This window comes from Vicia villosa, linkage group LG6, assembly GCF_029867415.1.
Source record: "Vicia villosa cultivar HV-30 ecotype Madison, WI linkage group LG6, Vvil1.0, whole genome shotgun sequence".
Classification (NCBI taxonomy): domain Eukaryota; kingdom Viridiplantae; phylum Streptophyta; class Magnoliopsida; order Fabales; family Fabaceae; genus Vicia; species Vicia villosa.
Window position 1 is genome coordinate 106,834,685 of NC_081185.1, and position 24,881 is coordinate 106,859,565.

At 34.7% G+C, this 24,881-nt stretch overlaps 2 protein-coding genes and 2 pseudogenes across 2 annotated transcripts; 1 reads left to right on the forward strand and 3 right to left on the reverse strand.

The window, feature by feature from the left end:
- Positions 1-36: 36 nt before the first annotated feature.
- Positions 37-1,304, reverse strand: LOC131612049 (granule-bound starch synthase 1, chloroplastic/amyloplastic-like; annotated as a pseudogene).
- A 4,118-nt stretch (positions 1,305-5,422) lies between these two features.
- LOC131614296 (F-box/kelch-repeat protein At3g23880-like) lies at positions 5,423-6,619 on the forward strand. Its single transcript, XM_058885905.1, has one exon. It carries the CDS (start codon positions 5,423-5,425, stop codon positions 6,617-6,619), a length of 1,197 nt encoding a protein of 398 aa, XP_058741888.1.
- A 2,293-nt stretch (positions 6,620-8,912) lies between these two features.
- LOC131614297 (heat shock cognate 70 kDa protein-like) lies at positions 8,913-10,228 on the reverse strand (annotated as a pseudogene).
- A 10,150-nt stretch (positions 10,229-20,378) lies between these two features.
- Positions 20,379-22,700, reverse strand: LOC131614298 (heat shock cognate 70 kDa protein-like). The gene is made up of 2 exons (XM_058885906.1): positions 22,478-22,700; positions 20,379-22,012 (listed from the first exon to the last, which is right to left on the reverse strand). Exons 1-2 carry the CDS (start codon positions 22,698-22,700, stop codon positions 20,379-20,381), a joined length of 1,857 nt encoding a protein of 618 aa, XP_058741889.1.
- Positions 22,701-24,881: the final 2,181 nt, after the last annotated feature.

The following is a 24,881-nucleotide window of genomic DNA, read 5'->3' on the forward strand; positions in this document are numbered from 1 at the left end:
CACCACCACCACCACCACCACCTTCACCATAAACATCATGCTTAAAAGATCTTCGACCATATATTTCATTTATGACCTTAGTCCATACCATATGGTCCTAGGAAATATTTATTGCTCTTAAGATTCAGAACTCTCGCTGCTTCCAGAGCTGCCTGTTAAGATTAATTCCAAGAAAAAAAATTATATGAGAAAAACAGAAGTTAAGAGTTTAGAAATATGAGCACATATCGTATAGTGGCACATACGAGTTCTCGATATTATACTAGTATAATACAAATGCAGCAAACTTCGAAACATAAAAAGCTACGGATACAATATTTGCAAACAGAACATTTGTAACCAAATGGATATGATTATAGAACCTGACAGAAGATGCTAAAACGTAGTTGATTGTCTTGGTAATCGTCTCCTGCAGCAGGACCATAAAGTTTTGTTCCAGTTTTCCCCCACACCTTCATGTTCAGTCATCATTGATTCATCGGTAAGCAAAACAGTGAGTCTATAGATTCAAAAAAAAAAAAGAGAAATACTCTCACCTTTTCAAGAAATATAGGGTGATCTACAAAGACGCGATCAACTCCTCGTTTAAAGCAATGGAAGAAGCAGACTTTTTCTGTTCTATCTCCTACTTTTACCTGTAATAAACAGATTACAATACAACGCATTTAACTATAGTATAGCGCAACGGTATAAAAGGAAAAATAGGTTCAATGAAGATTAAAATGAAAACATCATCTCTCATTTGGCCAAGGATAATATAATATACCTCGATCGATACACTTGTATCCCATGCGTCTTTGTATTGGTCATAGCGCGGAGTGACAGTCATAACTCTGTGTCCATTAGCCTAAACAAGGATTAATTAGAGAAATTCTCGCTCTCACTAGTCACTCGACACCAAATATGTCAACCAACAAGAAAAAGAAAACCATAACAATAAGCTTACTGCTAATGCCGGTGGAAGAAACTCCAAGAACATCACCTAAACCACCAGTTTTACTCCACAGAGCAACCTCAGTTCCAACAAAGATCAAATTCATGCCACAAACTATAATACCTTTAGGCCTAACACTCTTTCTCTGAACACCCTTCTTTCTCGATTGCACTCCCTTCGTTTTAATCGGCGTCCTATTTAGTATCTCATCCAACGAGTTCAAAACTCTGAGCCCATTATGAGTATTGGCTTTCCTTATGGAACCAAGTCTCATTGGTCCCATTTTAGACTCACATGAGACAGTTGGTATATTGACATGAGAGGTTCTGGATACTATGTTACTTGAAGCAGTCACTGTTGCCATTTTTGTATACTGAAATACAAATATTCCATTAGTTCTGGATACTATGTCATTTTCGTCGCTAATGATTGGCACACGACCCTTATCTCATGCTACATGAAATCCATGTACCAATCAATTTGGATTCTGTTCTTATGTTGGTCGTTTAATTATTCATGCCTTGTTTGGATCGCTTAATACTTACTGTCCAGGTTTAATACAAAGCATCACATCTTTGTCGGCAAGAACTGCACTAACTGGTATAATTCCTCCACCACGTGCTTTCCCTAGAATGTGAATGAATAAAGAGAGATATATATACAGAATGTATCTTCAAGACTCATTCATATTATGCACATTTTTGCAAGCAAACTATTAATTTATACTCCATGAATGGATCAAACCATACAACGGAAGTAACAATGAAATTCACATGGTCGACGAAAACGTAAAAAATAAGTGATAAGTTTTCAAAACAAAACAAGTTCAACATGTTCTATGCGGTATATCATACAAAGGAACATATTGAGTGTTTCCAGGCTAATCAAATAAGTATTCTCACAAAACATACCCCTGCTTCCCCTTGGATAGGTTCTAAAATAGATGGTGTTGGTTATGGTGAAGGTGGTGGTGGTGGTGGTGTTGGTTATGGTGAAGGTGGTGGTGGTGGTGGTGGTGGGCGTTGTGTTTAAGTTGTAATAGCTGAGATACAACCCTTTTGCCACATCATCCAAAGTCAAAGCTCAGTCAGCAAATGTGGTAAAAGGGTTTGGTAAATCCAGGTTTTGGGTTTTATAAGGGGCGTTTCGTAAAAAAAAAACATTCAAGGGGGCCAAACCGAAACTCGCTATATTGGCAGGGGGTGAAGTATATTAAACCCTAACCGAAACTCGCTATATTGGCAGGGGGTGAAGTATATTAAACCCTATTTTTAATAGTTATAGTTGATTATATATATATTTTTTTTAATAGTGTTAGTGAAATATTATATTATTATTATTAGTTATTAATGTAAAATTAATTTTAAAAAAATAGAATTAAGATTGATATTAGAATAGCTATGAAAATGACATGTGTCTGGGATTGTTTTTAAATTAACTTTTAACATGACATGTGTTTAGGGTTGCTATCAACATGACATGTGTCTAGGGTTACCATTATGACAACCTTAGATTTATAGTAGATTGTTTATTATATGTTTTGACCTTTTTGATAAAATTCACTACCAATTACTATACGATAGTTACACACCAAATACACACATCAGTTTTTTTTCAAATAACACAAAAATAATGATATGTTACATCTTGATTTAACATACCTCCGTGTTCTAGATATGTACAACTGAATTGAGCTAACATCTTACTTGAACTCTCTTATATTCACATTCTCCTTCACAAGTTGACTTCTCTCTAATCAACATGCTACATACTCATCTACGCTATTTCAAAATGCAACAAAACTTAAGTAATTATCAATTTCAAATAATAGGCTCAGTGTGATATTTTGGCATTGTTTTCGAAATTGACATTGAACTCTAATACTAAATTCACCATTGTAACAAAAAACAAACATTTAGCTTTGAGACAAAAAATTCAATTTATTAGAATCAATTTACACTTCATATTACAACAATTTCAATACTTTTTATGACTAACATTTAAGAACAAACTTCATTTATGTCTAAAAAATTGATATTATTTAACTCAAATACAAAGCTTGGCCATACAAAATAGTTCTAACAGTTAATGTAGAAGAGCTTATCTCAAAATGGTTCTGACTTTACTTTGCTTCTGGTTTGGCCTGCTCCTATGGTGTAGCTTGTGGCCATTATGTTCTGCATTAAAATTGGCTCTTGGCTGTTGTTCTACTTTATTTTTGTTTGTAACTTTAGCTCTGCCAAGGATAGTCATTTTGTTGCTGGTGAATTCGTGTTGTTTCTGCAGCATTAGTTTGTACTGGTTAATGGCACCTCTTCTGAAAAACTTTGTACATGTGTTTCACACTCACCTCCTCTAAAAAGATATAGGCTTAATTAGTGCCTAAGTCCTTTAATTTAATTTCAGATTTCACTTTAGTCCCTTATCTAATAAACGTAACATATTAGTTCCTTAACAACAGTTCCGTTAGTTGAATTAGTCCTTACCGTTAAATTTTTTGAAAAAACGTCAACTGCGCCTACGTGGCATGACAACAAGACATTTCTTATTATGCTGAATTAGTATATGTATTAAAAAATGTAATATTTTATTTAAACTGCGGGGGTTTTGGTTTTCGGAGGTTTAAAACCCCCGCAAATTGTTAAAATGTGTAAAAAAATATATAATTCTTCATAGGTATATACTTTGTAGAAGGTAACATCTTATTCATAAGAGCAATGCCTTTTTTTTCTTCTTACATTTGTTGCAGAAAATTTAATAAATACATAGCATTCTTAAAATACATGATATCATACACATCAAAAATACAATATATATATATATATATATATATATATATATATATATATATATATATATATATATATATATATATATATATATATATATATATATATATATATATATATATATATATATATATATATATATATATATATATATATATATATATATATATATATAGGTGGCCCTGAGCACGGGCTCGTGGGGCGGGAGCCCAGGGCCCCATAATTTTAGGGGCACCAAATTTTTTTCTTACCCCTATATTTATTAAAAGAGAATTTTCTATTATAAAAATACTTGTTAGAAATTTTTTTAAAATAATATCAATTACAGAGTTTAGTTAATTTATCCATTAAAATAATATCAATTAATTTATCCATAATTTTAGCAACTACAGAGTTTAATTGAGACACTAAAATTAAAATAATGATATAGAAAATATTTTATATTATTGATCCCAAAATTAAGAGTGAAGCACTACTTGAACTAGCTGAACAAGATAATGATCTCAAAATTAAGAGTGAAGTAGAATCTCTAGCAACTCATGGAATTAGAAACTTGAATTTTTAGTAGCTATGATTATTTAATAGCTGAATCTTGAGTCTGTTGAAGAGTCTTTTCGAAATGATGATTTCTTATATATTGTAGATCAAACAATAGGCTCACTTGATAGAAGATTTAAGCAGTATAGCATATATGAAAATATTTTTTTTGGATTTTTGTTTAGTATTGAAAGACTTAGATCATTAATAATTTTGTTTGAAGAACCAAAACTTATTAGAAAAGTGTTAACAGTTGAATCAAAATTAAGCTATATAATATTGAGTTCTTTAAAGAATTTTAATCGCTTTCCTAATGCATGCATATATTATAGAAGAATATTGACTACTCCTATCAGTGTTGCATTTGCTGAAAGAAGTTTTTCTAAATTAAAATTATTAAAATCTTATTTGAGATCTACTATATCACAAGATAGATTAAATAATCTCGCGTTAATTTCAATTGAAAATAATTTTTTTGAAGAACCTTGATTATGAGCAAATTATTAACGATTTTGCAACAAAAATGCTAAGAGGATGATATTTAAATAATTTTAAAGGCTTGGTTAATTTTTTATAGGAGAAAAGACCGGATCAAGAAGAAGAAGAAGAATAAGTCCCTTTATAGTGGTTTATGTTTTGATGTAGTATAAACATTCATTCAATGATCCATATTTCTATTCTTTTGGACAATGTCAAATGAAAATGTGTTTTTTATCCAATTATTTCTTTTATCTTTATGTTTTTATTGTTAAAAAAATTATAGGGGCACCACTGTTTTGATTCGCCCAAGACACCAAAATTCAAAGGACCGGCCATATATATATATATATATATATATATATATATATATATATATATATATATATATATATATATATATATATATATATATATATATATATATATATATATATATATATATATATATATATATATATATATATATATAATGAATGTATTATTTTTACTTATTAATTTTTTTTTTTAAATTTAGAAGATTTTTTATATTCAAATATATAAGACCCCTGAATTGATTGGGTCTGTCCGACTAATTACCCAAACCATCCTAATATCCAATTTTCATGCTTTTACGTGGAAATTTTTTGGAGTATCTACTAGGGTTGGTTCAAATTGACACGGTCCATAATATAAAAGAACGTAGATGAAAGGAAAAAGTTCAGAATCCTTAAATGTAATGAATCCAGCGACCGTATTCCTCCACAACGATCTCGTCACAGAGGTCCTCTCTGCTCTTCCGGTGAAATCTCTTGTTCGTTTTAAGTGTGTCAGTAAGCATTGGAAAGCCCTTATCTCCGATCATGCCTTCGTGAAGTTGCATCTTAGGAGATCACAAACACGAAATCAATACTTAACATTAGTAACATCGGAAGAGTTTGATCGCCGTATTGTTCCATATCCTATATGCCGTTTACTTGATAACCCCTCATACACCATTTTTGATGATTATCACCATCGTTTGAAATACAGCAGATGTGAAGGTATAGTTGGTTCATGCAATGGTTTAATTCTTTTTTCGGTTATACTTTCCGATTACGACTCTAATATAAAGTCTTATCGTAGAAGTTACTGGCTCTATGTTTGGAACCCAGCCACCCGGAAAACTTCTGAAAGATTTGAATCTTCGGATCTATGTTTCAACTTTGCATTTGGGTGTGATAATTCAAACGACACTTATAAAGTGGTGGCATTCCGTTACCTTGAAGATGAATTGAAAACCGAGGTGAGAGTTGCTAATTTAGGTGATTATGTTTGGAGAAATGTTGAATGTTTCATGAATGTTATTCTTCCGCAAAATTATGTGTATTTGACTGAAACTATTAACTGGTTGGTTATTCACAAGCCTAGGGATGTTGTGGTTGAGTTGTTTGTTATTATTTCATTTGATCTGACAACAGAAACATACAAGGAAATGGATGTTCCTTGTGGTTTAAATCAAGTCTCACGGAAACAGCCGAAGTCCGTTCTTGGTGTGTTGGGGGGCTGCCTTTGTTTTTCTTATTACTACCTAAAGGATTTCATTATATGGCTGATGAAAGATTTTGGAGTTGAAGATTCTTGGACTCAATTCCTTAAAATTAATAATCTAAATCTTCGAATGGATTATAACTATATTAATATACATCCGTGGGTGCCATTGCTTCTATCTGATGATACACTGATACTAACGTGCCGTAATGATTCTCAGGCAATTCTCTATAATTGGAGAAATAATAGAGTAACTCGAACAAACATTATTGCTAGAACCAGCTCTTATTTGGATTGGGCTAGTAGAACCAGCTCTTATTTGGATTGGGAGGATGCCAAATTTTATGTTGAAAGCTTAGTTCCAATTTTCTAATAGCAAGTTTCTCTCAAGTGGTTTACTTGTTTGAGTTTGTATTGTTATATTTATTTTTTTGTAATAATCGACTGAGCGAATTGTGCTTAGGTTAATTTATGGTGAGCATGTGGTCAATATTGAGAAAATCAATAATGTTGAGAATGTTTCTGGATGATATTTTTACTAGTCATCATTGTTGGTTCTTTTTTGATACATTTTGATTCTTATGTTTTTAAAAATAGGCTGGTCAAAGTGAGCATGGTGATACCAGATGCAGCTATGCATTCAGACAGAAAAGATTTTGAAATCAATGCTTGAGAACTTATGTTCATCCTATACAAGCATTTTGGACGTAGCTTTTATAGATTGCAGTTAAATTAGATGTAAATGTTATTTTGACTTTATTCTGAATAAGTTGAGTTGAAGTTATAAATTACAGATGCATTAGGAGTCTAGGTTTAAGACTTTTAATCCAAGGAAGAAAATTATGATTTGGCCCTTGTTTAATGCTATAGATAGAAATTACTCGAATAAACACACAATTGCAAGGAGGTTGTCATTTACTTTTACATGCATTCTCTAAAAATATACGTACTGAAATCGGGAATAAATGAAATGTTGAAGATGACCACCGTGTAGAAGCATCAGATACTCAAGTCAATGTTTAAGTAGAGTGCAGACAACTATTAGATATAACCAACAATTGAGATGAAGGAGCAGATCAGACTAAAGTGTAGTGTGTAGAAGTAAATGTCCACTCGTACGTCACTAAGTTGAGCACTCTTTTGTTGAATTGACTTGTCTTACACTTAATGGTTCTTTCATAGATTAAATTTTAAAATTTAAAATTTTAAAAACAAAGTCGTGATTTTTTTGACAAATTTACAAGAAATTGACTTGATCCAAAATACTTTTTGTTTTTACCATATGTCAAATTTGAACTCAAATTCAAAATTCTACATAAAATTCAAAGATGGGAGTAGATGATATAGTAAATGAAAAAGGTTGTACTACTACTTTTACAAGGTAGTCAAGCACGAGATCTTAAGTAAGATCGGACGGTCTGTGAAAGATCGTAAAAGTAGGATCGTAGCATGGCACTTAAGATCTTACCAAAGGCAAAATGGTAAATTCACATTGACAAAAACATGAAAATTATAATACATAAACAAGATAACTTATAAATCACAACATTCAACTAATTTAATTAATAATTCATAACCATCAATCCCTAATTTAATAAGATGAACACGAAATGGTGATGTTAACAGAGGGAGAAGAATGGCGAAGATGATGGTGAAAAGTTTTTGTTTTTCCGTGGAAGTAGGAAAGTATCGTATGAGGAAGATGCTGCAGCCGTTTTGCGTTTTTAATTTTAGGGTTAGGAAAGACAGAACTTAGGTAAAACAAAAAAAATCGGGTTCACTTAAAAAATCTGACCCGGTTAGAAAGCCTAACAAAACAAGCCCAGCACTATGGTTTTTACGATCTTACTTAAAAGATCTCGATCTTGACTACAAAAGCACATGAAAACGATTTCTGCAAGATCTTAGCACTAAAAGGCAATAAAAGATCGTAAGGTCTTACGATCCTACGACCCGGATCTCGATTTTGACTACCTTGTACTTTTATAGTGGTGAAGATTCTCTATAAAAGATATTGCACTATAGGAGATGACTTTATGTTCTATTCACAAGTAAGATATCGCATCTGCACAAATCTACAGAGCCAAACCTCTAAGCCTCTGTTTGGAAACCCAGTAGGTTACCCCTACCGCACGTCCACTGCCATTTTCAACGTGATTTAGAGAAGCGGCTATACATAGCTTCTAAGAATGCGCGGTAACACCGTAGTTTTTCTCAAAGGGCAAACATAGACTAAGACTCAAGTTCTTAAAAGAACAAAAAAAAGGAATGCATAATACTCCCTAGATCTATAAACAGATCTTATGTTCATCTAATGATAGCTATAAACAGAGAAAAATATCTTATTTTTAAGCATGATTACTAGGTGTCTTGTGGATGGTACTAGATATGAAATGATCATAACCGGGAAACAAAATTGAATAACCTTCCATGTCATGCTGAAAATTTGTTCTCTACTCAAGGGATTTGGGGCTAGTTATAAACCATATACCAACTCAAACTTTAATTAATAGATCAAGGTAAACATTTTGCATTCATTCCGAATAAAACAAAACAGGAAAACAACACTTAAAATCTTAACGGAGAAAAAAGCTTAACAAATCTTGGCTATTGTATAATGCTAAGATAGATACTATCTAGCTCGTTCATATGATTCTTAAGAACATCTATTTCGTGTATGTGATTCTCATAAAGCAAATTTTTTGGCCCTTGTAATTGCAGCATTGATTTTCTTGTTCTCTATTGAAAAAGTCCTGCAATAACTGCTGTACTTTAGGAATCCTTGAAGAGCCCCCAATAAGTACAACATCATCTATACAACTCTTGTCCATCTTAGAGTCAGTAAGACAACTCTCAACTGTCACCATACATTGATTAAAAAAGTCCACATTCATTTCCTCAAACTTTGCACGTGTGATTGATGAAAAGAAGTCAATGCCCTCAAATAGAGCATCTACCTCAACAGTGGTGTCAAAAGAAAAAGAGAGTAACCTTTTCGCCCTCTCGCACTTAGATCTCAACCTCCTTAAGGCTCTCGGGTTTCCACTAATGTCCACTTTGTTTTTCCTATTGAACTCCTCTACAAAGTAGTTCAGCATCCTATTGTCAAAATCTTCTCCACCAAGGTGAGTGTTTCCGAGGGTTGCCTTAACTTCAAATACCTTATCCTTAATTGTTACAAGAGACACATCAAAAGTACCACCACCAAGATCAAACACAAAAATATTTCTCTTGTCAAGGCTATATGCAACCGCTGCTGCAGTGGGCTCACTCGTTATCCGCATAACATCAATGCCAGCAATGGCACCAGCATCTATGGTGGCTTTTCGTTGAGAATCATTGAAATAAGCTGGCACAGTAATGACTGCATTCTTAACCGTTGATTCCAAATATGCCTCTGCATTCTGCCGCATCTTTGTGAGGACCATTGATGAAATTTCCTCAGCACATAGGTGTCTCTCCTGTCCCTTGTACTTGACAACAACCATGGGTTTGTTGTTTACATCAGGAATGACTTTGAAGGGCGACATGTTTATATCTTTTTGAACAACATCATCACTGAATTTCCTTCCAATTAACCTCTTAGCATCTAAAAAGAGAATATTAACAATTATTGGTTAGATTAAAGGCCCGACGAACCAATCAACATGGAGAAAAACATGAACACTTAATTGGTCTCTAAGAGATGAAATGTACAAATTCAACAATACAATAAAAACGGTAAATGTATGAAGGAGCAGAGCAAGAGAATAGAAGTTACCAAAGATAGTGTTTTGTGGGTTGGTTGCAGCTTGATTTTTAGCTGCATCACCAATCAACCTTTGTTTGTCAGTGAAAGCAACACAAGGTGTGGTTCTGTTGCCTTGGTCATTGTGAATAATCTCAACTCTCCCGTGTACATCATGCCACACTGCAACGCTTTGCAGGAATACGTAGTGCCAAGGTCGATTCCTACAGCATGTCCTACATACTTCTTTGGCATCATCTTTAAAGTAAACTATAGAAGCTCAAGAAAAACTCAAGTCAAAAGAGTTTTTTTTTTTGAAACAGCAAAAATATATTACCATTACCCAAAGGCATGAGACATGCCAATATTCCATACAATATAAGAGGTAGGATATTCATCTGTATCTAGATTGCATTCTTTCAAACCGATTTTAGAGATGGAAGTAACAGCTATGCCTCTGTTTCTATTATTGGTTCTATCATTAATGTTTAGTTCAAACGTTTGAAGTGATCCTACTAGATCATCCAACCTCATTTGATTAATGTCTTGAGCTTCTTTAATAGCAGACACTTTCATGTCAAATCTTTTGGGAAGAGACCTGAGCATCTTTCTCACCAGTTTTTATTCAAGTATCTTTTCTCCCAATGCACTAGACGCATTTTCTATCTCCAGGACATTCATGTGAAAGTCATGAATACTTTCATCCTCCTTCATCCTTAGATTCTCAAATTGAGTGGTTAACAACTGAAGTCTTGACATCTTTACTTTAGAGGTGTCTTCATGTGCTGTTTTAAGGATCTCACAAGCATCCTTGGCCACTTCAGAAGTGTTCACCAGTCTAAAGATGTTCTTGTCAATTCCATCGAATATGGCATTCAGAGCCTTAGAATTGGCAAGCGTAAGTTCTTCGTCTTCTTTGTCCCAGTCTACCTCGGGTTTTAACACATTCGTGAGTTGTTTGTCTGCTCCCATAATAACAGGATGTTTCCATCCTTTCAAAACCGCCTTTCAGACCTTGATATTTATAGATTTCAAGAAGGATACCATGCGAGTTTTCCAATAGTCATAATTGCTTCCATCCAGAACAGGTGGTCTGTTCAGAAATCCAACATCCTTGTACATCGTACCAGAAAGTAACCTTCCTAGATCTCACTCAAATGCAGAGCATAGTGCCTGCTCTGATACCAATTGATATTATGGTATCAGATATGTGATGTCGAACGAGATGTACGACACAATATCTGAGCACTTTAATAGTTATGAACAAGTATGATAGCAGCAATAATAATCGTGCAGAAAGTAAAGAACACAGCGATATGTTTACCCAATTCATAACAATCCTTCCTATTCTGGGGGCTATCAAGCCAGGGATGAAATCAATATACGATAGTATCAATTCGAAAGTAAACAGTCCTAGTTTACACTTCTCACTTAATCACTACCCTTCTTACGACTTCTACCTAAGACTCACCTAGGTATGAGGCCCTCCTCAAATCCCCTCAATCACAATCCCCTGTGACAAAATAAAGAACAAAGAAAAACCAGAAGACACTCTTCCAAGACAACCACTCCTCGATGCTTAAAATCTTACGAGGATGAAATACTCTCCTTGCTTAAAAGCTTCAGAGATCAAATAACATTCAACACCTACAGGTTTGTGAATGTACACATATGGAACTCTTAGTGCAGAACTACTTGCACCAAACAAAAACACGTAGCAGAAAAACAAGGATTTGCTCAGCCTTTATAAAAAATGGCAAAGGCTAGTAATCCTGGACACGGGCTTGGGCCAATAGAAAATAGGGTTCAACACACCCAAAGAGCTTGGGAAAAATACGCAACCAAAGCGCACAGTCAGTTAAGCAACTGACAAACCAAACCCTAAAAATAGAAACTGCAACATATAAAGAAAATCTATAATATCAAGACATCTGCTTTGACATCTACGCAGAACATCTTAACAAAATGCTTTGCCAAAATTACTGCCAACACCTAGAACCAACAATTTTCATGGGGTGACATATTGTATGGGTAATGGAAATCTTTTTAGCTCTAGGAATCAAGTCTAAGAAAACTATCTCTCTCATAGGATAAAGTCACTATGTCTACCGGGAAAATATTCATAAATTCATTAACAATATAAATATAAGTTTTGTTGATAGTAGTTTAGATAAGAATTTGAAGTAGGGATGGAAGGCAGACCCAAACTTGCGGGGTCCATTTGCACCCGTGCCTGAGTCAACGGATGAAAATCCGAGTTTACTGGGTTTGGGTGTCATCCGATATTTTGGATGCGGGTTTGGGTAGTGTGAAACCCGCACCCGAATCCACACCCGCTTAGACCTGAAATTACATAAGTGCCCTTAAATATATATAATTCTACGTTGTATTTTAATGTTGCTGTTGTATTTTATGCCCTTAAATGTATTTAATTCTATGGTGTTTTTCCACCCGTTTGGATTGATGAAAAATTTCATTGTTGTTGTATTTTATGTCTCTTGCTGCGGATTCGGGTGAAGAAACCTGGATCCAACAGATGTGGGTGTGGATGGTATTTTACCATCACAGTAGCCTTTAGATTTGGGTTCGAGTTCGGATGATAATTTCGGGTGCGAGTTTGGATAGTACGAAACCTGCACCCGACCTTACTCGTTGTCATCCCTAACTCGAAGGTATACTCAAATTAATATTTACGGTCTCCTCTACTAATTATAATTGACTCAGGATCAACATTGGTTTAAAGGACGAATTGGATGATGATCAAGTGGTTTGTATGTGTGATGCAGATTAATGTTTTTTAAAGGTTTTGATAATGAAGTTGTTGGAATATATAGAAAAATTTTGAACAGTTTTTCATTAAAAATAACCAAACACATCGTAAAAAATCATCAATGAAAATTTAAAGCAAGAGTAGAATTTTTTTTTTGAATAACCAGTTTTTTTTTAAAATTCCAGAAATAACAACTATTTCAAATAAATTACACAAATAGCAACTTTTTTTAAAAAAAATACACGTTGTCGCCAGGGGGGTGGCGATAATACTTAACCCATATAGTTGTCGCCAATGGGCCTGGCGAATGCATGCATAAAATAGGTGTTGTCGCCACCCCCCCCCCCCCCCCCCGGCGACAACACCCCCCCTTCATTTATTTTTTTCAATTTTTTATATTATTTTTTTTACCTATTATTTTTAACTATTTTTTTAGTTTGGAAAAATAATATCAATAAATAAAAAAGTACCAAATACATTAACCATTAATCATAATTAAAAAAGTACATTAAAATTAAAAACAACACAAACACAAAATACATTAACGATAATAATAAAATTCCTATTGACTGCGTGGACCATGGTACGATCCGCAATCAGGTTGTCTAATAACTCGTGTAGAAGGATCACGAGTTGGGAGTGCTCCCCTATTACTGCGACGACGCCCCCCGCTATTTGGTTCCTCTTGTGTTTGAGTCGACGACCCTTCAATGCATTCCGGGTCTATAAAATCTGTGAGCCGTCCTTGACCTCTATAATTCCCGCTATAGGAAAGGCGGGTTCCCGCGACGCCTTCAAAGCTTTGTCTTGGTGGGTTGAAATTTCGCTTAGTGGGTGCGGCCTCAAAGTTTGGTCTTTGGAAGTTGGTGGTGGGTTCGGTTTGGTTAAAATACACTGGTTGTTGTGGTGTATTGAAGTTCAATGGTTGGTTGGGGTATTGTGATGTTTGTTGGTCGAATGAGTTGTATGGCGGGTATTCTTCTTGTATGCCTATGTCGGGGGTAAGTGGTGGTGATCTGGAAGAGCTCGCCATATTGAGTTCTTGGAAGCGTAGGTGGTGGGGTTGAGTTTGTGGTTGAGTTTGAAATGGTTGTTGTTGGTGGTATTGTTGGGATTGTTGTTGTTGTTGGTAAATAGGTGTTTGTTGGTTTATTGGTTGTTGTTGGTAATTGGGTGGTTGTTGTTGTGGGTAATGTTGTTGTTGGAAATTTGGTGGTGGTTGTTGATGTTGGAAATATGGTGGCGGTTGTTGTTGTTGGAAGTTTTGTTGTTGTTGTTGTTGGAAAATATGTGGTTGTTGTTGTTGTGGTCCTCCAAAATATGGTTGTTGTGCTCGCGGGTCTGCCAAATAGAAAGGGTCAGACACAAACATTTCGGGATTTGTGACCATTCTGTACCAGTTGACATATTCAGCCGTTGGTTTCATTTCGGCCGGCGCCACAGGAAATTGTAGAACAATGGTGGAATGACGAACCCATATTTTACGCTGCTCTTTAGCAAACGTCTTCCAATTATGTACGTACCACTGTTGGCTAACCTTTTGCAGATGCCAAGGTTCCAAACACTCAGGGGGTCAGGGATACCTTGATGCATGCCGAATTGGAGGTTCACACGGTCACTTTGGTGCATCTCCACAGTGGTGAACCGTATGATGGGTGATTTTACCGTCCAAACAGCCGCCTCTCTAGGTTCGGGTTCATGGTCCAGTCCCAAGTACGGTCTCCAAATAAATTGCAACGAAAAAAAATATTAATTTCAAATTATAGAAGATAGTTTATTTTACAAATATATTTAGAAGATGGAAATTTTTAGTGGTATTACATCTTGGGGGCGAAGTCGATCCAATAGTTGGCGGTAAAAAATTATTTTGTTTACATGCGTATTGGTGTAATCCAACCCAGTTGCATTAAACCTAAACACATCCAAAAATAAAAATCAATATAGTTACAATTAATAATAGAAAAAATACACTAATTAAAATAAGATCATTAAGTTACCTTGACGCGTAAGGGAAGACGTAAATATGCGGGTTTTCAGGGGCTAATACCGGCATTCTCCACCATCCCCATGCTTGTAGCAAGAATGCACATCCATTAAATGTACAACTATCCTTTGTTGCACATTTGCACAAGGAGCTATAGAGGTATGCCAACACCTCCGAACCCCAACTATACGTCTTAATTGCATCAATGTCCTCAACACCTTCCCAAATCCCGCACGTTCAACATAAGACACAATCCAAGGGTCGGGAGCACTCATCGGTTTCGTACGGGTCCAAAAACTCGTGAAATCCTATAAAAAATATTGAACCATAAGTATTTGAATGTTTGAAATGAGTAAACTTAATTAAAAAATTTAAATGTTTGAACCATAACTAAATAAATTGAATTTACTCAAACTTACGTATTCGGCAATGTTTGTTATGGTTCCTCGATGCTCTTGACCCATAGTTAGGAGAGACATAGTTAGGTAATGATGAAAATGAACAAGTTTGTATACCTATTTATAGCCAAAAGAAACACAATTAATACATATAAATAAGTGTGACAAGACAAGTGCATGCTATGGTTCAAAATTTGCCTCGAAGCAAGTCGCCACCCCCATTGGCGACAACTCCTAAAATGCAATGTAGTCGCCACCCCCCCTTGGCGACAACTCTCAAAAATCAATGTTGTCGCCACCCCCATTGGCGACTTCCTCCATGCATAGGTGTGTAAGAGATTCCCTAGTCTGCATGCATGCTTGTGTAAGAAGAGGTGACACGAGATTCCATAGTGGCATGCATTAGTCTTGTCATGTTTGATTCTTGCATGTATTATTGCATGTATTCTTACATGTATTACAAATATATGAACCACTTCACAAATTTTTACAACACATTTCTCCCAAACATTTCTTCATTCACAGATAAACTTCACAAACATTTCTCCCAAATATTTCTCACAAATACCTATCAAAATTATGGCATCCACCTCGCAATACAAAGTTCGTGTTCACATGAACGGTGAGACTTACCACTGCGACACAAACAGTTTTCTATTTAGAAACACTAACTCAACACGTTTTGCTCTAAATAGAAAAGCGGATTTCTCGTATCTAAAAAAGAAAATCGAATCCAAAATTAGAGAACCAGTCTCTCAAATATTTTACCAACAACCCTTAGTCGAACCTAACAACTCGGTCAAGTTTTATCAATCACAGATACAAACTGACATAGAGGTTCAAAACATGTTCCTTACCCATGAGTATTTTGGTTATGATTATCTGGAGCTGTACATAGTGGTTGAACAAATTGTTCCTTCGCAAAATATCTAGTCACAGGTTATTGATCCTGTTGTTGATGACGAACAACAACCCGAAGATGCCGTCGATGAAGAAACTGAAATAGAAGATGTCGTTAATGAGTTAGTGAACCGTGATTCTGAAGATGAAGAACAAGTTCCAGTACCTGATACGCATGCATATTCACCTCCAGCGCATTTCACAACACTTAATTTGAGAGAGGATGAGCCATCGTATGATATGTTCTACAATCCATATATGAGGTCAGACGAGGAGTTAAAAGAGGGTGACACGTTTCGTTCGAAGGATGATTGTATGCTAGCTATAAAAAACTGGCACTTAGCAAATTGTGTTGATTTTAAAGCTGATCGCTCAAATCCATAGAGAGTCACTATTTTGTGCAGAAACCCGGAGTGTGGATACATGCTGAAGGCATCATTTAGGAAAAAATTTAATGCGTGGGTGATACGTTCGATTTCTCAAGGCCACACTTGCGTCAACACAAATATGGCGCAAGATCATCGGAAACTAAGTCATGACATGATATGTCATACCATCATTCCTCTCGTCGAAACTGACCCATCACTGAAGGTGAAGACGATTATTTCTCATTGCGTTTCTGTGTTCAAATACAGACCTTCGTACAGAAAGGCTTGGTTAGCGAAGCAGAAAGCAATTGAAAAAGTCTACGGCAACTGGGAGGAATCATACCAACAACTTCCTCGCTACCTGGCTGCACTACAATTGTATTCACCCGGGGCTGTTACTATATTGGAGACACTGCCGGCACAATCCCAAGACGGAACCCCTCTCGAAGGTAATGGAATCTTCCATAGACTTTTCTGGGCGTTTCGACCATGCATCATCGGTTTTGGTTTTTGCAAGCCGATTATTCAAATTGATGGAACCTGGTTGTATGGGAAATACAAGGGAACATTGCTGATGGCGGTCGCGCAAGATGGAAACAACAACATTTTTCCAATAGCCTTTGCTCTAGTAGAAGGAGAAACAGTTGCTGCTTGGAGTTTCTTTCCGAAGAATCTCCGAGCTAGAGTTTCTCCACAATCTAATCTTTGTTTGATTTCGGACAGGCACACTTCTATTGACAGCGCATACAACAATCCGGCAAATGGTTGGCACAACCCCCGTCTAAGCATGTCTACTGTATTAGGCATATCGCACAAAATTTTATGAGAGAGATCAAAGATAAATTTTTGAAGAACCACTTGGTGAACGCGGGGTATGCCTTAAACCAATCTGGATTTCAATACTACTGCAGAGAAATAGCATTGTCAAATCCAGATGCAGGGAGGTGGATTGACAGCATTGACAGAGCGAGATGGACTAGGTCATACGATGATGGGGCTAGGTGGGGCCACATGACTACAAATATTGTGGAATCAATGAACGGGGTTTTTAAAGGCATACGAAACCTACCTGTTACTGCTTTGGTTAGTGCAACGTATTTTCGGATGGCAACTTTGTTCGCCACAAGAGGTAAGCGGTGGAATTTAGTGTTACAAACACAACAGGTATACAGCGATGTCTGCATGAAATATATACAACAAGAATCTGCCAAGGGGAACACTCATCGAGTGACAGAGTTCGACCGTCACGGCCACACCTTTAGTGTCGAAGAAACAATTGACCACAACCAGGGGCTACCACGACAACAGTATCGCGTCTCAATCCCAGGTCGTTGGTGCGACTGTGGCCAATTTCAAGCCTATCGCATGCCTTGCTCCCATGTCATTGCAGCATGTTCACATACTCACTTTGATGCATTATCATTGGTATCAGAAATTTACAAGGTATCAACGTTGCTCAACGTATACGACAATTACTTTCCGGTGGTAGCGATGGAGGCATATTGGCCTGTGTACGAGGGGGAAACAGTTTGGCATAACGATTTAATGCGTCGAAATAAAAGCGGTCGACCAAACAGCAGGCGTATTAGAACCGAAATGGACGCAACTGAAAAAATGCAGAGGAAGTGTAGTATATGTCGTGAGGTAGGACATAATAGGAACAAATGTCCCAATCGTGGATCTAGCTCCACAACATAGTCTTCAGGTGCAATGATATTTGTAATTTATTTTTTCAATGAAATGGACTTTTTTTTCATTAATTAGATGGGTTACAACAACACAACAAACAACACAACAAACAACAAACACTAGGACTAGAAATAAATTTTTACCTAAAGGAAACATTTGAACAGACAACACAACAAACAATTAAAATCTAGGAAATTATAGCGGTTAAAACAATGTCATCTGTTCCGTCCATTATTTGTTCAGTATCAAGGTCGGTTTTCACATCAACCCACCAACGGATCGTCTCTCCGCTCCTAAGCGACACCCTTGTTCTAAGCCTCTGAATCCTTTTTATTTCTTCCCCGGGACTGTACTCCCATTCTAACTGTGCCATCAAAGTCCGCCTCAGGTTGTTGAAGTCGCGGATGTTCCAAAACGTCACCGCCATAGGGGGTTTGACCGGGGAAAACATTACATGCCCATAACATCTCTTGTATTCTGGCGCCGACACAGGACGGCTGGATGATCTTCGTTGCCATGACTGCGGCCTTATGCGAGACATGATCAATAATGTGAAGTGAAAATGGAAAAATTGAAGGAGAAAATAATGAAGATTGATTGCATGATGAGCTGCTATATATAGGCAAAAATATTAGGTGTTGTCGCCACCCAAGGAGGCGACCGGGACAACTGGATGCAGCTAAAAAAAATAATATAAAAAAATTGGAAAAAAAAAACAGCTAAAAAAAATAATATAAAAAAAATAGAAAAAAAAATAAAGGGGAGGTGTTGTCGCCAGGGGGTGGCGACAACACTAAGCATTTGCACATAGTCGCCAGGCCCATTGGCGAATTCATTGAAATTGGAGTGTTGTCGCCACCCCTCCTGGCGACAACGTGTATTTTTTTAAAAAAAGTTGCTATTTGTGTAATTTATTTGAAATAGTTATTATTTCTGGAATTTTTAAAAAAACGGATTATTCAAAAAAAAAATCGCAAGAGTAACCCAAAGTTGATTTAATATGATTTAGGACCTCAAATATCTAAATAAAACAAAAGATGACACAACACTTTTATTTGCTCGTGATGATAGGTGTAACATTTATGTTTGTCCAACTAACAAATGACATTCAAATGGAAAAAGTTTAGAAATCAAGGAATTAAAAGACATATTTTATTAATTCTAGAATGATTCAAACAGTTATGTGTTAGGCTTTGAGAAGCAATTGAAACTCACGCCACCAGGATGAGAGATAATATAATCCTTTAGACTCACATCATATTTTAATTGTTCGTCTACGTCGATGATAGATAATATTGAAGAGTAATTCAATATTCAGAAGATGAGCATCAGAAGTTCTGATGTGGGCTGATCTTCTGATGGTTATTCAGAAGATAGTGTTGACCAGAAGTTCTATCTTCTGGGTCCAGATAGCGTAGTTGTTTAGTTAGTAAGGGTACTTTAGTATTTTGTAGTATTGTACTGTTTGTACTTTAAACTTGTTCACTAAGTTTACTCTATTAGGGCTTATGTGGCAAATTTTCTTTTGTATAAATAGTCTTGTAGTAGCTATCATTTATCAACACAAGTAGTAGAATATACAACATTATTCTCTCATCTCTTTTGCGCCGTTATTCCTTTTGTTCATTCTCTTTATTATCATCTTTAATTCTTGTGCACCAACAGATAACATAATTATCAACATAAAAAAAATTGAATAACCAAGAGTATGAGTGGGCTTGTTAACAAATATTAAGTTTAAAAGACAAATGAGAATATAAAACACAAAAATCTAATGACAAGTATGAAAGTGTGAGTCTAACCAAAGCCTGAACTTTAATTTTAGAACTATCCACCACGGTGAAAGAAGGAAAATAATCATAGTAAGACAAGTGTGATAAAGATTTATTATTTGTCCTATGGTCATAGAATACTTTTACATTTTCTATGTGTTTTGCCACAAATATTTTTTCTATCGTGCCACAACTTGTGATTTCCAATCTTACTTATACTCTTCCTATAAAGTATAAACGCAAACAACCTCAGCTGTTCTGTTATTAAACAAGATGATAAATGGTACTAGTACACATTCCTTAACCTCTATAAAAACAATCTAAGGTGCTCCAAATCTTAGCTTTTTTCCAACAAGCAACACTATTCACATACTAATAAAGTTATAATCAGCACAAAAAACACACATCACATTTTCATAAAAACAAAGAGTAATAAGCCATATAACATCTTCATGTAAAGGTTTTGAATTCAATACGTACTATACATCCATACAAAACTTAAAGTATTAAGGGAGAAAAAAAAACTAAGCAATCTTGGATATAGTGCTTTCAAATATACTCTGCAGCTCCTTCAAATGACCCTCAAGAACATCTAATTCGTGCTGGTTATCCTCGTCAAGCAAACTTTTGGCCTTTGCTATTGAAGCATTGATCTTTTTGGTCTCAAGTGTGGAGAGCTTCGAGTTATTATTCTGCTTCTTTAAAGTAGTCTCAATTTTGTAAACACAAAGATCCAATGCATTCTTTGCTTGAGCTATTTGGAGGAATTTTGTATCTTCAACATTGTAATTTTCAGCTTCTTCAATCAATTTTTGAATTTCTTCAGCTGATAGTCTTTCTTTGTAATTGGTTATTATAATCTCATTTGTATTGCCAGTGGAAACTTCCCTGGCAGAGACTGTCAAAATGCCATTTTCATCAACACTGAAACATACATCCAAAGGATGCCGACGAGGTGCAGGGGATAACCCAGAGAGATAAAAAGAACCTAGCAAATTGTTGTCACTGGCTCTAGCTCTCTCTCCTTCATAAACCATGATAGGGACTGATATACAGTTATCATAAGGTGTTCCACAACCTTTTAAGATTTTGGCAGGTATAGTAGTATTCCTTGGAATCACTATAGACATGCAACCTCTATTATCGCCAAAACCTAAAGACAATGGTGTAACATCGATCAACACCAAGTTTGGAATATTGTTAATGTCATTACTCAACAATGCAGCTTGCACAGCTGCCCCAAAAGCAACAGCCTCATCAGGGTTGAGGCTATTGCACAAATCCTTTCCATTGAAAAAGTCCTGCAATAGCTGCTGGACTTTGGGAATTCTTGAAGAACCACCAATAAGGACAACATCATCTACCCTACTCTTATCCATCTTCGAATCAGTAAGACAACTCTCAACCGTCTCCATACATTCATTGAAAAGGTCCATATTGATTTCTTCAAACTTTGCACGAGTGATTGATGAAGAGAAGTCGATGCCCTCAAATAAAGCATCCACCTCAATAGTGGTATCAACTGAAAAAGAGAGGGTCCTTTTCGCCCTCTCACACGATGTTCTCAACCTCCTCAAGGCTCTTGGGTTACCACTAATGTCCACTTTTTTCTTTCTCCTGAACTCCTCCACAAAGTAATTCACCATTCTATTATCAAAGTCCTCTCCTCCGAGGTGAGTGTTTCCGGCCGTAGCCTTAACTTGGAAGACCTTATCCTTGATTGTAACAAGAGACACATCAAAAGTTCCACCACCAAGGTCAAACACAAAAATATTTCGTTCTCCCACACAGTTAGTTCTCTTGTCAAGGCCATATGCAATAGCTGCAGCAGTAGGCTCGCTAATTATCCGAATCACATTAAGGCCAGCTATGGCACCGGCATCTAGAGTGGCTTTACGCTGAGAATCATTGAAATAAGCTGGCACTGTGATGACTGCATTCTTAACTGTTGTTTCCAAATATGCTTCTGCAATCTGCCGCATCTTTGTGAGGACCATTGATGAAATTTCCTCAGCACATAGGTGCTTCTCCTGACCCTTGTACTTAACAGCAACCATGGGTTTGTTGTTTACATCAGCAATGACTTTGAATGGCCACAAGTTCATATCTTTTTGAACAACATCGTCACTGAATTTTCTACCCATTAACCTCTTAGCATCTGAAAAAAAGAACATTAACAATAACAATAATAGTAATAATAATTTCTTAGAATAAAGTCCGAAAAAGTCACCATTGAGAAAAAAACATGAAGGCTTACTTGCTCTCTAAGAAACGAAAAAGTACTAATTTAGTAATTTAGCTTTCAAATGTCCAATCAAATAACAGTAATAATAATAACTAACATAACTAACATTTGATATTTTTGACGACCAAATAAGTCAAATTCATGATTTTAATTGCAGTCCGCAACCGCAATTGGCACGGCAATATCAAGAACTACACTAGACGATTTAGGGTTAGCCGCAATGCGCAAAAGCAGTTTAAAACCATGATCATATTGTTGTTAGACCTATTTAAACCTTTACACTATTTCCTATAATCCATTCATTTGTTTTTGTAACATATCAATGCAATCATAACAGTAAATATTTGAAGGAGTGGATGAATGGATAAAGGAAATTACCAAAGATAGTGTTTTGTGGATTGGTTGCAGCTTGATTCTTAGCTGCTTCACCGATCAACCTTTGTTTGTGAGTGAAAGCAACGCAAGAAGGTGTGGTTTTGTTGCCTTGTTCATTGTGAATAATCTCCACTCTGCTGTGTTGCTCATGCCACACTGCAACACACGAGTACGTTGTACCAAGATCAATTCCAACCGCAAATCCTTCATATTTTTTCTGCACCATCTTTCAAAAAAACCAAGTCAAAAGCGTTAGTAGGTTTTCGTGTTGCACTCAATTGTTTTAAATAGGTCAAGGCAGCAAACATAGACCTAGGGCTAGACCTAGGTCAGAGTTTTTTAAATAGAATAGATTTAGGGTAGGTTTGTTTTGGCTTTTTTTTTTTAAATAATTTTTATAGTGTTATAAAATTTTGTAAAAAAAAAATTTACAAAGAAACTTTTTATAAAAATTTTAAATAAAAATTTTGTTTGAATAATTATTTTTAGAATGTGATTTTAGGTATTTTATCTAGTTATGGGTAAAAAATTTGGATATCAAAATTTCAAAAAATTACTTAATTTTGAAACTATTTCAAATAGATTTTCATAAAAATCAATTTTGAAATACAATTTTTTGAAAAAATTGCGATTTTGACAAAGTTTTGGTCTTCAATAATGTATGTTTATGTTCTACGATGTCAAAATTAGTGTTTCATTTTAGAATAAACGAATATATAAAAAATTTGTAATATTTTGAAAAACGGTTTTGGAAAATCTATTTTCAAAATTACAAAGAAAAAAATCCAATTTTTTAAAGCTGAAACAAATAGGCCCTAAACTTTTTACGGTTAAGTTTTTGTTTCAGTTTTTGTTTGACAAGACCTTTTTTGAGCTTATAGCTTATGGTTTATAAATTTATATGATAATAAAAAATTTGATTGGTAACAGTCTTTTCATTATGAGCCTATAGCTTATTTTACTAGTTTATAGCTTATTTTTCATATGTTATTTTAAATAGCGTTTTACCTTATAGTTTATAGTTTATATTTTTTATGTCACTTTTATCCTTATTATTTTAACTAAAACTTACTATTACTCTTTATAATTTATTTCAATTTAAAATAAAAAAATTACATATTAAATATCTTTTATGTCATTTTAATTTATCAATTAATTGAACCGCTAATTTTACCAAACACTTCAATTAGTTTGTCAGCTATAAATCATCTGCTATCAGTCACCAGTTATAAGCTATCAGTCATCAGTCATCACTCATAAGTTATAAGCTAGTTTATCATCTAACCACTATTTTTACCGAACCGATACTAAATATGCTTTTCCCCTATAAAATATAAAATTTTGTTTTTAACCCTATAAAAAAGGCATGTTTTGGGCCCAAAAAATTATTATGCACATAGTTTTAGTAAACTAATATGTATTTTTAAATAATTATTTTACAAACATGTTTAGAACGTTTTAAAAAGTTAGAAAAAAACTCAAAATTTAATTTCTAAATCAATATTTTCATTACTTTTATCATTATCTTTTAAAATTTAAGAAATTCATATTTAATTCTTCTCATTTAAAAATATTCTAAAGTTTGATAAATAAATATTTTACCGAATTTTAAATATTTATGAAAAAAATTATTCAAAAATTTAAAAATTAAAGGATAATTAGATAATTTTAAAATTTTTAAAAAATAGAATGGACTAAAACTGAATGCATAATAATGTTGTAGGACTAAAATATATCATTTTTTAATAGGTATTATAAAAATTAATTTTAAAATATTTATAAGTACCAAAAACATATTTAATCAAAATTTGTATAATTATATTTAGTAAAAAATATATATATACTAAATCTCATGAAATCAAAAAAATCTTAAAGCACAATGTCATATTAAAAAATGCCCCAACACTAGAACCAAACACATCACATGCAAATTTAACTCTTAAAGCACTAAGACAAAATTGAAGAAGAAATAAGAGAGAAGAGAATGGAGAATTTGAAAAAGTATTCAAAATATGGTTTATGGTGTGAGTGAAATAAAAAAGAATCTCTCTATTTATAGGAAAATATGTGGCTAAAATATAGAAATAATCCACGGGCTTTTTAATGTCGCTAATTGATTAACAATTAAGTTTAACAGATTATCGAAGATAAAAAAGGAATATTTTAACTGGCATTATCATAAATCGATTATGGCATTCTCTAATTGATTATGAGTGTTATAAGTCCCTAATCCATTAGTTAATCATAAAAGGATTTTTAGTAGCTTTCACAAAATCATAGAGGCTTTGCGTTCATTCGAAAGTGTTCGCGTTATTTTCCTTATTAATTCAAGAGTTGATCTTATACCTTTATAAATACATACCACTCAACACGTACCTGGCGAGCTTTTACACTTCATCCATATCAC